Below are 15,058 nucleotides of genomic sequence, written 5' to 3'. Positions count from 1 at the left end.
GCATTCCGTATGTCAGACACGCCGGCAAGACGCACTCCAGCGCTTGCGAGGAGGGGCTGACCTTGCACGGGACATTTTGAAGATAACCTGATAGGCCACCACCACCATCACCGAAATGGAAAGCAACGAAGACATGCTCTTTATGCTTCGCATACCAAAACGGCCCCAGGGCGGTCAACTTGTTGCTCTGGTCGTGGCTTAAAGCCAGAATTCGTGCGACGGCGTCATGCTCCGGGCATTCCGATTTAGTGCAACGCCCAAAACAACACTTTTTCCTTTCGTTCTTCCCTGCCATGTAGGTTGCATTCTTCTTATGCATTTCGAATGGATTTCCACCGGTGTCGATGCCCTAGCCAGAGGACGTGGCCACACTATCGATTGGCCGTTGCATTTAAATAAATTATGCAGCACACTTAGCCTGCTGATGGTTCTGTAACCTCCGCTCCGCTTATCTGTCTGCCTTCCTTCTCGATGAGCCTTCTTCTTTCTCTCACTTCGTCTACGCACACTCACACCAAGCTAAACTTCATGGCACACGGCCAAAATATATGAAATAATCGGTCCAGCTCACCGCGCTGGCGTTGGTTGAGTTGTAACAAGTCTAACGATGAAGGCCCTCCATTCAGCGCACCACACTTTATCGATCCAATCCGATCAATATACGCCGCTGAAAGGGGGTGGGCGGGGTACTTGGGGCAATTTTTGATTTTGAATTAATGATTTCGCGTCCACGCGATGCTCGAAGCGAACTTTACGTTCGCTAAAATAACAACAACAACAACAGCGAGCAAAAAACCACCGCAACCGCTCGGGATCATCTTTCTTTCGAGTTACTTACACAGTGGCGCGAATCACTACCACTGATTGTGGGCCGGTTCCAAAGGCCTTATCGGCTGCATAGCGAACTGAGGTTAAGGTTCACGCTTGCCGGTCTAACCTTGGATGGTCGGGGGAATCCCGGCCTGATAACACGCTGGTGCTGTCTTGTGCCCGTCTTTCGCATTCGCATTCGTTCGACTTGATTGAAAACTCCTTCCCCGGACTCGGTGGTTAGTGCTGTAAGCAAGGGGAACAATGTATTTCGTCGTATATTCATCTACAAAGTGAAACACTTTACGTGCAGCTCGGGTTTAACCGCTCGCATTTTTGTTCTTCAGCTGTTCGGTCAGAACCGCCTTCTGTCTGGTGAGATCCACCAGCGTGGCGTTGGCCTTGCTTATGTCCGCGTCATACTTTGCGATGAGCGGCTCCAGGCGCTCCTTCTCCTTTAGCCAATGCTCAATCTCCGTGCTGTACTTGTTCCAGTCCTCGGTGGCTTTGTTCCGTTCCAGCTCCTCCTGCTTGCTCAGATGTTCGTACGTATCGATCACCTTCTGCAAAACGACGTGGCTCGGTTCCTGCTCAACTTCAAGGTTCAATTTTCGCGCAGCTGCAAGCAGAGCCTCACGCACACTGGTACTTTGTTCCCTCTGTGCACTGACCGTCTGCTCCAGAGCCTGGCGCTCGGAAGCAAGCTGGATCTTCTCCTTCTGCAGCCGCTGTACCTCATTAGCGACCGATGTGATCGCACTACCCATTTGGCTAATCATTGTCTGCCGAGCATCATCGACGGTACAGTTTGGTTTCGCCCCCGGACCCATCGGTACATTGAGCAGCGAGTTTTGCATGCGCTTCTGCTCGATCAGCCGGTCCGCGAACGGTGCTGACAATGAATCACAGCAGATCGAATAACCAGACATCCGGTTGCATCCCTGCGGGTCCTTATTGTTTGCCGGACTCACATTCTTCACTGCTGGATTTAATGTTGCGAACGCTTTTAACGATTCACACTGCACCTTGTTACCGCTGAGGTTGATATTAGTTTGCCGATCGAACTGGATACTTTTGTCAATCAAAACAATTTGGTTAGCCGATAGATCGACGGTTTTTGCATTCCGGGCGACCATTATGTCTGGACTAAGCCACGGTAGCTTGTTGTGCGATAGATCGAGCACCTCGAGAAGCGGGAACACAAGGTTGTTCTTGTTAAACAGTTCGTATATGTAGTTGTACGATAACAGCAATTGCTTCAACGAGTTTGCGGAAGGCGCCAGATAATTAAAATCGATCGTATTCACCTCATTTAAGGATAAATCCAAAACCTGCAATCTTGTCATGCACATTGGTGACAGGCCATGTAGTGAGTCCACCTTGTTCACCTGCAAATTCACTTCCTTCGGCGATCCGTCACAGATCACTCGCTTGATACGATTACGAACGGCTGATACTGTTGCCACATTTCGTCCAAGATGCAGATCGGTGATGTAGTTGTCGTTCAAATCGACCGTGCTGAGAGTGTAGAACTGAGTCAGGTTTACCGTGCCGTACAACATATTGGATGATAGATTCAGCTGCTGCAAGTTGGAGAACGCACTAAAGGCACTACCACTTATGTTAGTCAGCAAGTTGCCACTCAAATCAAGCGCCTGTACGTTGTGAGGAAGTTGAAGCAGTGCTTGTCCCAAATTGAGGCTGGTAACTTGGCTGATCTTGTAGGATGCCGGTTTGCCATCATTTTTCGGCTCAACCTTAAAGAACGCTCCCGAAACGTAGCTGCAAGTAGAGCCAGGGTGTGATCATCAATCCAGTGATCCGGATGCCCCTACGGCCCATCACTCTTACCTAGTGAGCACGGCCAAAGTAATGGCGGCCAAGCGTAGTGTCCACATTTTTTCGATTCACGACTGCTTCCGTTGAACGATCAGAAACAACTGATCTCAGCAGACAACTTTACGCTTCCAGTAAGGCTCATTTCGCTCGTATCAAGCCACAGCCGGGGAAAACCAGAGCGATTATCAGCTTCGACCGGGTGATCCTAGGGTCAGCACCGATGGACGCTACGAGCATGCCAGGGAACAAACATAAGATGGTGATTGAAAGGAGCTTAAAACGAGTACCACACCAGATTGCACACATAGGAAAATGTTAATACATTCGCAAAGGCTATAGTAATCTGTTTGCAGTGAAATAGAACGTTCAGTGGGGTTCGGACTGATAATGGAACTGCTTTCTCCTAAATGCTTAAATGTCAGCAGTGTGAAACTACAAAGCACATCACATTACAAGAGTACGACCATCTCGGTATTCTGCACACCATTTTGAGTAACGCAGCAACTTCCCAAAAAACTTCCCATCCAACTATGAGATACTGTCATAGATTCAATAATTTGATCGAAACAAATAATCCTTGATTTTTTCTTACCTTTTTTTTTTGGTTCAAAAGAGTAGATTCACCGACTGATAAGGAGTCAAGCTGCTGGTGAATCGTCTGCGTGAAGACAACATTACTAAAAAGATAATGTCTAGGTGCTTGAAGTATGCCTAGAACAGCTTGATCGTTGGTATTCCAAATGAAAGTCTACAAACAAGGGACGGAGCATGGTTCTGGCACAAACGCCAATCCGTTTGTTGGAAAATCCGCTCATCATTGGTACTGCTCGGCCGTGAAGGTCATAACCGCTGGCCCTTGTACGATTGGAATTTCCAAATTATAAACCACTTCTTCCAAAGCATGAAATGTCATATTGATCGTGAACGTTATAGTATGATCTAATTTATTCTCCTTGTACGATCAATTGCAAAGAAAACTCTTTATTTTAAATATTTTAATCCAGCGATCGAGTTACTCCAACAGCCCATCACTCTTACCCAATGAGCACGGCTAAAGTAACGGCGAACAAGCGTACCATCCTGGAACGTCTGTTTGTGGTGGAATTGCCCAAAGAACTGAGCACACTGGCCATCCATTCCGGCTTCCAAACAAAACCGATCCGAGCGACCGAAACTGATAAGACAGGGCCTGGCTCGTGGATCATCTAGGTGTTATGCTCGCTAGCACTTCGGATTACCAACATCAGCAATCGTTTGCGAGTGTGCTGATAAGGCAGCTACCTCAAAATTGAGCTCGGTATTGTCCACAGAGTACCAGAGAGCATCGTTATGCTAAAACGATCGCAAAATGGTGAGTTTACCGTCAACGCAGCACAAACCACCATGATCAGTCCATCCCTAGAGATCTCCGGATATACGATCAACGATTGCTCCGGCACTCAGTACTCATACGACTGGCTGTGGTAGCGGCACTTTGCACCCGCTTCGTAAACCACATCTGGCCACCGACCCTCGCGAGAATGTTAATTACATCTTCGCTTCTCCGCCAGCCACCCAGCCAGCTGCGCCAAGTGTGTGTTGGCGATGTGAGAAGTTCCAGAACGCTAAACGAGCACATGGCTACACCACGATCTACTGAATGAACGACCGCGACCGACCGCGAGGGCGAACAATGAAGTGACTCTGTCTGGAGCGCACACCCGTGCCTTGTTCCCGCATTCCCATCGCCGGCACTCGGCGGTCGAATCGACGGCTTTCTCCGGTTTCATTTTTATTGACTTTCCAGACCCCGGGCCCGGTGATGGATGGGATACGCAACCGGCATACCGAACCGTGTTTGGATTGGCGAGTGGCAAGTGGCAAGTTACCGCACCTCACCACCTTTGCCACCGATCCGATCCGATCGCACCGGTTTCCGTGGGCCAACACGTAATCACGACGTGAATCCGCCCAGGTAAAACGGGCTGACGAATCGGTAACGAGGTACATGCTACTGGGTGAAGTTGAAGGTCAGCGAGTGGTGCTGGTCCAGCCCGCTATTGTTGATCCCCTAGAGCCGGTCGAGGCTAGCGAAGAGAAAAAGAAAACGCAGCAAGATCGAATGCCGCTGATCGAGCACTTTCTGCCGTGCAGATGTTTGTTGTCCTCCATGGTTACGCAGCAACCGTTCGAGTCGTAGCAGCCCCCCACCCTCACCCCTGGGCAAAGGGGATCGCATTACCAATATGGGTGATCGTCTCGCACCCTCTCCGGTTGTTTGGGTGTGCGAGGTATGTGCGATTGTAATTACTTTCCAGTCTCTTTCGCACACCCATTCGGTACCGGCGTACTGACTGACGAATGATTCACTCGACAACTGACAACGATGATTGAATGTCCAAGGGGAAGGGGAACTCGCGGTGCCTGATACTCGAATAGCAGGAAACATGCGCTGCTGCGCTGTTTGTACATCTGTCACAACCGATCTCGCGCCATCGCGATCAGTCGTCGCGTATGTAACACAACTAGCAACTTACGTTTAGCTTTTGCTGCGTCGCCTGGCGAGCTCAGACAGATCGCAGATCGCTGTAGGCCTGCACGATCACCGAAACTGCAAATCCGCCGTGATGCACTCGATCTTTTGCTCGATCACTTGATCAGATGATTGCAGTACGCACCCAGGACCGGCAGTGCACTCACTGCCCACCGGGATGCATGTACAGAGAGAGAGAGAGAGAGAGAGAGAGCGAGGCAGGGAGAGAGCCGTGCGTGCAAAACACACCAACGCACTACACACTCGCACGCGCGCGAACAGAAACACACGTACCACCGTAGCAAACGGAACAACAGCAACAACAACCGAAAACAAACAAAAAAACTACTCGCAACACACAAACATCAAACACAGAGGGACACGGTTTTCGACGCGGTAGACGGAGATTAGCAAAGAGATTCCACTATCGATAGGCCAGCCGAATGAGTAAGATGAGAAACCGGAGCAGCACTCTGAAGGGAGAGGAGTAGGTGAAAGGGACAATTACTTTAAAAGGGTGGCTCCGTATGCAGGCACCGGTGTATCCAACTAGCGGTACCGAACACACTTTCGCTTCATTCGCATTTCGCGTCGTTGTCATCCAGCAGTACAGCTGTACGATTCCATCACGCGCCACAAACACATATGCGCTGGCTACGGGTACGGGTCATAAGGTTGAAGGTGCATAGCAGGCTGCTGAGGGATGCTGTTGCTGCTGCTATGCACCATCCACCATCTTTTACTCGGCGCAACCAAACCAACACACACCAGCCGCCTGCTAGGACCAGGTGCTACTCGCTAGGGAACTACTCTGGGCACACTAGCACCACCGGGATGCACCGGATTGCAATCACAAAGGAGCCACGAGAGATCACCACGAGAGAGGGACCAAACACCAACCCGCCGGGCTTAAGTTAGCAGCAGCAGCAAAGGGAAGGTGCAGCAGCTTTTTCGGTCGTCTTCGTCGTCGTCGTCGTTGTCGTTGGCGGCTGTTGGTCCGTTCTTCCTGCAGCGCATTCTACACAACAACAAACAGCAAGCACGGGTATTAGGACCAGCAGCAACAGCAGCAGCCAACCGCGTGTCCGTCCGTCCGAGGTTTTCCGAGCGACTGGATACTAGCGCGAAGCCGCCGTGTACTAGCTCCGCGGTCGCGCCCGACAGCAGAGTCGCTCAGCGAGCCGAGCGAACGAACGATCGGCCGATGCCGAGGCGATATTTTATCGGTTTCTTCCTCAGGTCCGCCACTCAGTAGCTCACTCACGAAGCCTGATATATCTTTCCAACATTTTAAAACGTAACTTAACTGAAAGGGAATTTTGATTTTAATTCCTAGATGCAATGCTAGAAGAGGGGATTATTGATTCAGAAAGGTAACACCCAAGATTAAGATGGATTGTTTACGATTCTAGCGTGTAAGCTGAGGTCCTTTAACGCCTTTTGTTGCTATTGTTCAGCTCTTCACAAACAGTACAAGATCCTGAGGTGTCATATCGAATTCTCTAAACAAAAAAAACCTCGAAATTGATCCTTTGAATAAATTATTTTAGCTGTTGTAGTTGTCTATTAGTCTTGCGTCTAGCTTAATCAAATACTAATAGTATTACTCCTGTTTATTAAACATACATCAACCAGATAAAACGTGCTTTCGAGCGTACACCACTCAGCGAACGATCTTCCGAGTCACGAACGCCGCACCCGAAACACCGATTTATGTTCGTGGCGTCACTCACGCAGCATTGATGCCCGAAAGGTGATGATACACCCAAAACTAGTGACGTCACGGCGGAGGCATGGTATAAAGGTGGATCAAACCATGGCGTCTCCTTTCTTCGGGGAGGGCCATGGAGTTGCGGCATGCTACACTCCACCCTCACCTCGTCGGGTGGATCTATTTTTAAAATCCCGTACGCTAAAAGTATCGGCAAACAGCTTGCCAGCCGTGCTTGCCCATCCAGCATGTCTGTTGCCCTTGTCCCAGCGCTATACAATCCACGTGACGTCATAGTACGGCTCGCCACGCAGTTGCAACGTAGCGCCGGCCAGCGTGGTCTGCAGCGATGCGAGTGAATGAGGAGTTTGAAAAGAAGAAGAAGAAAAGGAGGAGGATAGAGGAGAATCCTCTTATCAAACATCCTTTCACACAGATTCTGCTCCGTTCACGATGCATTTAGCAGAGAGAGAGAGTTCAGCGGGATGACAAGGTGGCGTTGTCAAGGTGGTGCACCGGGTTGCTTTGTGAAAGAGCAGGGCAGAGGTAGAGGTTTTGGGTCGCAGCGCAAACAACACGAATGCACCGTAGCGCATTGGAAGCGGAACATGGCGCACAAGAAGAAGAAGAAGAAGAAGAAGAAGAAGAAGAAGAAGAAGAAGAAGAAGTGTAAGATAAAAGCCGGCGGGACTACGGAGACTGTCGTCGGAGGTAAAGAATGCTAAATTTGGAACATTATTTTTGTCTTCCATCATTCGCGCGAGCGACCGTTGTCAGGTCACGGATATACCAAAGACGCGCCTACCGAGCAACCGGGAGAAAGCAATGCCCCGGTGCGTAAAGCGAGGCTAATGTGTACTACAACCGGCCATAGGTGTGTGGTACTCGTGAGTGGGATGCTGCCTGCGATGCCGTGACGGTGTTCTGGGTCTCGTGGTCGCCTTTACAAAGCAGTGCCTTTTTTTATTGAATATCTTAATCCGCACTCGTCTTTGAGGGATCGATCGATAGCGACCGTGATTCTGGTATGATTCATTGATCTTTTCTCTTTGTTTTCGGTCAAATCTGCATCGCAATCGTATCAGCAAAGAATGATCTCGTGGCGAATGAGTTGGTAGATTGGTTTTAGTCGTTGATTAATTTTTGTTTTTAAATCTGTTTGTTGTTGGTTGTTTTATACAAAAAACTAGATCCTCCACTAGAAAACAAATCATGTAGGTAGACAATAGCCAAACATCCTGCACAAGTGTCAATGGAAGTACCTTCAGAGAATTTGCCTTCAACAAATCAAACATCGATTTTTATACTCCAATCTGATTTTAATTTTGCTTCTTATTTCTTCACGAAACATTTTTTTGACCAACTTAAGCTTAGAGACTAGCTTAGAACTCTCAAATAAGAAACCGGTGACTTCAGACTGTATTCCCCGTGTTTAGACATCAGTTTTATTATAGGTGGCAATTTTCTTCAAGAACATTTGGCAAACAACTTTTCAAAAAAATAATTAAACTATAAACTAATAATGCACGTTTCTGTATGTATTTTGTTAATAATTGAAAAGATTACATTTTTGTTCTGAAAAAATCAATCTTAAGATTGTAACTCCTTCTTTCTCCTCTTGTAGCAATGAAACAATAAAAAAAACATTTATTGCGAATCTCATAATGCCTCTTAATAACAAACTTCGTAATTTTTAACATTTCTCGGAACGATTTGTCATATTTCTTTGCTCCATTTTAGCTCCCATTCCTGCTTGAGGACTCTAGATTGCTCATTACCCTCTGATTCTCATGTCGAAACGTCTCGTTCGGCTTGCGTCTGTCCTGGTCCCGAAGCAAACATCCCGAACATTCATTCTTTCAAAACGATCAATTAACAAATATGCTTTGTTTACCGTACCTTCCTCGCTTCGCCGACCCTATAACAGAACGTTAAACAGTCTCGCTCGCGTACGCAAATACGCCACGTCATTTTCATCGAAACATTCAACGGCATCACGACGGTGATGGTCGCGGTGGTGGCGGTGGTTAAGTGTCATTTAAATCCCACAAAACAAACCCGAAAGAACTGCTCCCCGAGAGGTGCCATGCAGTCAAGTGTCCACCGAGATTGTTTGCTCAACGCATTAACAACACTTCCAAACCTGCTCGTCGAATCCACTGGTCCGAAACCGTGGCAATGAGCAGCGTTTAGCCCCGGGTTTTTTCGCTTTCTCAAGTGGATGTGGGGCTTCGGGCGTCATTTGGGCGTTATACACTCATTACCATTAGGCTGATAATTAGAATCGTTCTCACTAGCCGGAGCAGCAGCCTCATGGCCTCATGGCATTTGCCAGAACTGCCCTTCACCTACCTTTTGATCTCCTCGGACACCTTCTTCCGATACTCGTCGCTCTCGGTGTAATGGATCTCGGTCGAATCGAACCGCACAAAGTCCACCTTGGGCTTCTTCTGGATCGCCGAGTTCGCGGAGCTCCCAGCCGGTCCAGCATTGTCACCGGCCGCCGGTTCCTCTTCCTCCTCCTCCTCAGCACCGGTGGCGAGCGTAGCGATCGATGGTGCCGGACTAACGCCCTGCTTGACGCAGGACTTGACGCGACCGGATCGCACATCCTTCGATGGTGATTGACGACGATGTGGCCGCAATCCAACCGTCAACGTGGTGGCCGAGGTTGGTGAGGTCGGTGTGGTGGTGGTGCTCTTCCTGTTGCCGGTTGGTGAATGTAACCGTGACGATGGTGGCGGTGGTGATGACGGTGTGTGGTGGAGACGTAATGAGACACTCTTGCCACTCCCATTCGGTCGGCCAGCCACCACGGGATGACGGCCAGCGGTTGGAATGCCATCCGGCTGAATCCGGTGCGGACTGCCGCGTTCCTGTTCGTACGCATGATCTTCCATGATTGATTCGAGAGGTGGTGGTGGGCGTGATGAGGCAGAAGCTGATGATCGGTGGCTGCTCAAGGTGCTCCACTAACCGGTTTCACCCTGAAGCACTCTGTTGGCCGGAGGGGGCTGATGTTTCGCGAACACTTTGGGCGATACAATGCCGTGTACGAGGCACACACAGGGGTCTCAGCCTCAGCAGATCGTTAGCAACGACCGAAATTATCTAGCGTCCATTGTTGCCCTCCTTTCACACGTGGACCGCGAGTCTCTCCGCTCTCTTCTAGGCCGTCTTGATGATGGCGCGCAGCTTGTAGAGCCCGATGTCACTGCAAAAACATCAGAAAAGAGAGAGGAGAAGGTAATGTAAAAATTATTGAATTACAATTAACCGTCACAATCGCTAAACAATGTAACGTCACTCACTGCACGCTCGCACCGTTACCGGTTGGCACTGTTTGCTCAAGCAGCTCCGCGATCTCGATCACCAGTCCGGCCAGGATCCGGCCAAACTGGTCTGGTCCCTTCCCCGCCAGCAGTAGCAACAGCTGCAGCAATTTGTCACCAGCTTGATTAATTAAGCTCAGCGAGAACAAGCAACCGCGCTCTGCAACGAATCGAAACCGGCGTTCAACGCTAATCCGGTGGCCACCACCGGCACCAGCAGCAGCAACAGACTACAACATACCGGCATACATTGACCAGCCATGGGTGTAGTCAACAAATTACCATAATCACCACTATCATCGAACGAAAAAGCAAACAAAACGCGCCCCCCCCCCTTCCCTTGGGACAATTTGCATGCTAAGCGTCGTTTCGTTGTCGAGAATTAAAATCAATTTAGAGAGACCACGACCCCGCGTCCGCGTTTTTCTTCTTCTTCGATCGACCAGCGGCCAGAAGCGGCTTGTCATCGCGCACGCCAATCGATCGTAGTAGACCCACCCACCCCCCCCCCCCCCGCCCCACCGGGTTCCCTTGCGTCACTTTTGCGTCTAGCGCACGTCAAACGGTGCCTGATCGTTACGATCACGTACGATGTGGCTGTCGTCGCTCATTGCTCATAAATTCATTGCATGCTGGTCGCTGGCCCAAGTCACTTAATGTGTCTGCGCCACGCGAGCCACAAATTGATCGGTATTGTCCCCACATCCCCTCTTCTCCGTGTCCTCGCACGTCTGTGAGCGTGGCTCATTTGTCAAAACGAACGAACGAACGAACGAAGGAAAAAAACAACCGATGGAAAGAGAAATGATAACAAACCAGCGGCGCTGGAACTCGTTTGTCTCTTGGCGCGTCTCGGTGCACGGTCTCGCCAATTTTGCCTGGATTAAGCCACCACCAGTCTGCTCGTGGGCTCGTGGTAACCGTCTCCGCATGGCGTGGAATGGATCGAGTGATTAATTAAAATTCATAAATCGAAAATTGGCACCGTTTTGCGGTGCTGCTCCTTCGCCTCTGCTGTGCTCTGCGATCAAGTGGCTTCATTAAGAGCCGGGCCTGGCTCGACGTTTTACGCGAGGATCATGTTTTGCATGCGCCCGCGAGCGCGACGAACGATTGTGGCGCCAAGGTAAACGTAAAAAAAGGCTGGCCGACAAATCATTAGCCAACCGACAACGCAGGAGCAGCAGCAGCGAAAAACAAGAAGAAATCAAGGGCAGGGCCAGCCGAAAAGTGAAAAAAGCTTTTTGTGGGTCTTAATCTCGGCAGCTCAGAAGATCGGTCGGCAAGATTGGCGGAGGCAGCAACTCGGATATAAATGAGCGAGACATGTTTTTGCCTTCAATTTCGCCAAGTCATATCCTCGACCGATGGCGGGTGAATTATGGCCAGTGGATCACGTTTTAACTACTAGCTGCCGCCGCTGCCGAACACGTCAGTAATTAATTCATTTTCAATAAACAATCGGATGTAATCGCGTCGTACTACTTAGTTGCCTCACGCTGCAGTTGACGTCTGTCCTCACGGTACGGTGGCCTTGATTGCCGGCGGTGTTCAGTCAGTGCCAGGCCGTAACAGTCGTGTGCACTCATTAGCGATCGTGTAATTGCAGCATAAAATACATTGCAAGCTGGTGCGGCCCATGATTTTGTGCCAAAAAATCGCTAAACAAAAAATCGCAAAAATCTCTGCTCACCCAGCGGTGACATGAACCGCTGACCCGGTTGTGAACTCGGCTAAACAATCCTCTTACGCGACACTAGCGCCGTTCGGGTGGCGAATTTCGGAAGCTCGCATCACACGGTCAATAGTTTGCGCAATTTCCAGAGGTTCGTAGTGCACGACACTCTACAAATTTTCCTCTACCAATTAGATTTGTTGACACGAACGCTCTGTAGCTTTATTCTGGCACATAATTTGTTATTTTTAACTCAAGAAAAAATTTGTTTCAATTAATATTATGAGCACCCTCTTATTGCGTTGGCAAGGTATTTATTTATACTTTAAAACGACATAACAAACAGGGATGAAACCCTTCTCCATAGTAAGTGATTCCATTATTTTTTAGCAAAATAAAAAAAACTGATTCAACCACCTAATTAATTGTTAAATTACATAAATTGTCAGGCAATAATTCGCCACGGTTATTTATGGTCAAGCCCCTTAACATCAGACTAGTCAGTGATGTCAACTTTGGGGTGGGGAAGAGCCAAGTGCATCGCAGCTAGTGATATAAAGCGATAACAACGGTGATAGTGGATAAAGGTTTCATCAGCCAGTTGTGACAGGAAATGGAGCGTTGCCATCCACGCTACCTGCACTCTACGCTGTTATCTACAATGTGTTGAAGCACTGATTTGTTTTTAATTTTCCCTCCCACCCACCCGTGAACCAATTATCATCGAGATAAACCCCTCCGACGGATTGTCTTGATTTATCTTTTTTTATTTCTTTTTTATTTTCACCTCCAGGTAAAGAAACAACAACGCCGATCAGCCAATGCGTACCAACGCAGCGTGCATTAATGCAGCACATGAGAACCGGGGCTTCACCTTGTCTACCAAAGCACCAAACAATGCAACAAAAAGCGCGTGAAGCGTTCAGGCGGGGGGGGGGGCGAGATAAGGCCCAGCGAAAGCCAAGACTCAGTCGCGTCTTACCTTGAGCACAATTAAAATGCGTTCGCTCGCGGGCGCGCGTGTGCCCGATTGTGATAAGGTGGTGGGTTATTCGATGGACCATGAGCAAGAAGCTAACCCGGGTGAACGGGCAAAGGGAGAGAGGGTGGTTTAAATCAAATCAAATCAGGCAAATTTCCCAACATTCGCACTCTCCCGTTGCGGCGAGATAACAAATCAATTCTTCTTTTGGGGAAAGAACCGACCGGTTTGCGGTGCTGGCCCAGTCGAGTCTAGTCCATCGCACGACGCACGATGTGACGCTCCATCGGTGGCCAGGAATTCCATCTCCAATCGCGCGAACCTGTTTTCTTATTCTGGCACACGATGCCCTACTGGCTGTCTGCTGCACGCCATTTGTTTACCAGCGTCCACCAACAACCATCGATCGATCGTCTATCGATCACCTCGCGCGCGCGCTTCTGTGAGTGTAGAATAGACCGGAAGTGAAGGCGCAAGAGAAACGCCAAGTGCACCTTTCGAAACGATGCAACCGTGGTTGAAAGTGTCGCTGTTGTTGTGCGTATTCGGGTTCTTCCGGGAGCTGCGACCGTCGGAACCGTTCGTCACCGAGTTCCTTTCCGGCGAGTGGCGCGACATCGAGCCGGAACAGCTGAATCGCGATGTCTACCCGATCGGCACGTACAGCCATCTGGCGCTGCTGGTGTTTATGTTTCTGCTCACGGATGTCCTGAGGTACGACTCAGACCACGACTCTCCTCACGAACCGTTCCTTTCGTTCCGATCTTTCGATCTATTGGTTCTGATGCGTGTCTGTGTCTGCATCGTGCTATCGTTATCTCATCCCACGCGGATAGCACCGCAAAGCTGCATACCAAGTTTAGCAATTCCAAGCAGCTCCGTACAAAAAGTGAGGAATGTTGGGCGCCGGGCTGGTCAACGGGTTCCGGCCTGTCATCGGTGGTTATGCAGCTTTCAGCTCTCGAGCAACATCTCTTCCGGTCGGTGATGCTGGCACAAAGCTGTGCAAAACAGCACTTAAACTGCCAAATTAAACTGACGACTGCCAAAAACACTCTCAAGTGTCTGAGTACCGCTTACACTCCACCCGGTTTTCCACCAACGGCGATTCGCGATTGCAAATGTCATAAACCATCTATCCTCGTGCAGCGGTTCCCTTTCGGGAGGAAGGGGAGAAAGGATGAAGAATGCTCTCTCTTCTCGGCCATCGCGCGGGATAAGATAAGGATTGAAGATGGTAACCGGGAAGATCGTGATACAACAATGCAACCAGAGCGGTGCGGAAAGTAGACGCGAGCGCGTGATGTGCGAGTGGTCGGCAAAAACTTAAATTTATCGTTTTATGCCACATCAGCGGAGCGAGGGTGGGCAGCGTTCCCCGTTCCTCCCACTGGTATGCCATAAACTCTTTAAATAATTCTGTGCCAACCCTTCCACACGGCACAAACAAAGTTTGATCCGACTTTCGAGCGAACGAACGAACGAGGATCGACTTGAAGTGCTTCTCGACACTTATCTCCTGTGCAGCGCAGCGTTAGACACTCCGGAAGACTCCGTTTAGTTCTGTCGGTGCCGACGGAAACTATCCGTTCCGTTCACGTTCTTGTACCAGAGCATCCCGAATAACGAAGAAACGTCTTGGGTTCCGCGGATGATGAGCGGCTCTTCAGAGGGCAGAATAAATTGATTTTCTTTCCCAGTGACAGCGAATCGTTTATTTCTGTCCAATTCACACAGATACAGTGTGAGAGGGAGAGAGAGAGAGAGAGAGAGAGAGAGAGAGTGAGAGAGAAGGAGCATTCCAAAACCCCCAGGATGGTAGCCAAATGCAATACAAACAGCCCATCGGTGGTCGGTGTGATAGGAGTGATTCCCCGGTACCGTGACCATCTCGTCGTCGTCGTCGTCGTCATCGAAGGGCGAAAGGACATCTCTATTTGGCCTGGTTTCCGCTGGTGACACACTCCAACGGCGACCAGCAAAGTGGGGTCGAATTTATTCAGTCATTTAATTACACACTCAGCCACACTTCCAGTTCCAGTCTGGCCAGTCGTACCACTGGCCCACTGGGCGATAGCACACCAGGTTTAGTCGGCCAATGGGGCTCCTTCTTCCGAGGGGCAAGGGAAAATGAAGTGGAAAAACATCTTCTGAGTGCTCTTTGCAATGATTAGCTATAATACAGCGACTCCTCCAG

The 15,058-nt window shown here is 49.5% G+C and overlaps 3 protein-coding genes across 20 annotated transcripts in view; 1 reads left to right on the top strand and 2 right to left on the bottom strand.

Moving 5' to 3' along the window:
- Positions 1-15,058, bottom strand: part of LOC126578492 (potassium voltage-gated channel subfamily KQT member 1) — a 161,215-nt gene that overhangs the window by 111,442 nt on the left and 34,715 nt on the right. For 14 of the 18 annotated variants that reach the window (XM_050241095.1, XM_050241099.1, XM_050241094.1 and 11 more), the window contains exon 2: positions 9,225-10,086. In XM_050241095.1, the coding sequence (XP_050097052.1) occupies positions 9,225-9,772 (548 nt within the window). In that variant the 5' untranslated portion in view covers positions 9,773-10,086. Of the gene's footprint in view, positions 1-5,165; positions 5,635-6,061; positions 6,267-9,224; positions 10,087-10,183; positions 10,271-15,058 lie in introns of those variants that run through there. The other 4 variants (XM_050241109.1, XM_050241108.1, XM_050241096.1 and 1 more) reach the window with 3 other exon arrangements.
- On the bottom strand, positions 1,055-2,806 carry LOC126578496 (uncharacterized). Its single transcript, XM_050241113.1, has 2 exons — positions 2,662-2,806; positions 1,055-2,592 (listed from the first exon to the last, which is right to left on the bottom strand). Exons 1-2 carry the CDS (start codon positions 2,706-2,708, stop codon positions 1,131-1,133), a joined length of 1,509 nt encoding a protein of 502 aa, XP_050097070.1. The 5' UTR covers positions 2,709-2,806; the 3' UTR covers positions 1,055-1,130.
- The window catches only part of LOC126578494 (folate transporter 1-like), an 8,262-nt gene continuing 6,053 nt past the window's right edge, over positions 12,850-15,058 (top strand). Inside the window, exon 1 of the mRNA XM_050241112.1 lies at positions 12,850-13,575. Within this exon, the coding sequence (XP_050097069.1) occupies positions 13,367-13,575 (209 nt within the window). The 5' untranslated portion in view covers positions 12,850-13,366. The remainder of the gene's footprint in view (positions 13,576-15,058) is intronic.

Source organism: Anopheles aquasalis, chromosome 3 (genome assembly GCF_943734665.1).
Source record: "Anopheles aquasalis chromosome 3, idAnoAquaMG_Q_19, whole genome shotgun sequence".
In the NCBI taxonomy this organism is placed as follows: Eukaryota; Metazoa; Arthropoda; class Insecta; order Diptera; family Culicidae; genus Anopheles; species Anopheles aquasalis.
The sequence above is the reverse complement of the archived record's forward strand: the minus strand, read 5'-3'. Positions and strand labels throughout refer to the sequence as shown.

What these genes read in the sequence shown, in the direction of transcription:
- LOC126578496 (XM_050241113.1), bottom strand. Translation starts at nt 2,708, where the DNA reads ATGTGGACACTACGCTTGGCCGCCATTACTTTGGCCGTGCTCACTAG. An exon ending in ACTTTGGCCGTGCTCACTAG is followed by an intron (nt 2,593 to 2,661) that starts GTAAGAGTGATG and finishes CTCTACTTGCAG; the next exon opens with CTACGTTTCGGGAGCGTTCT.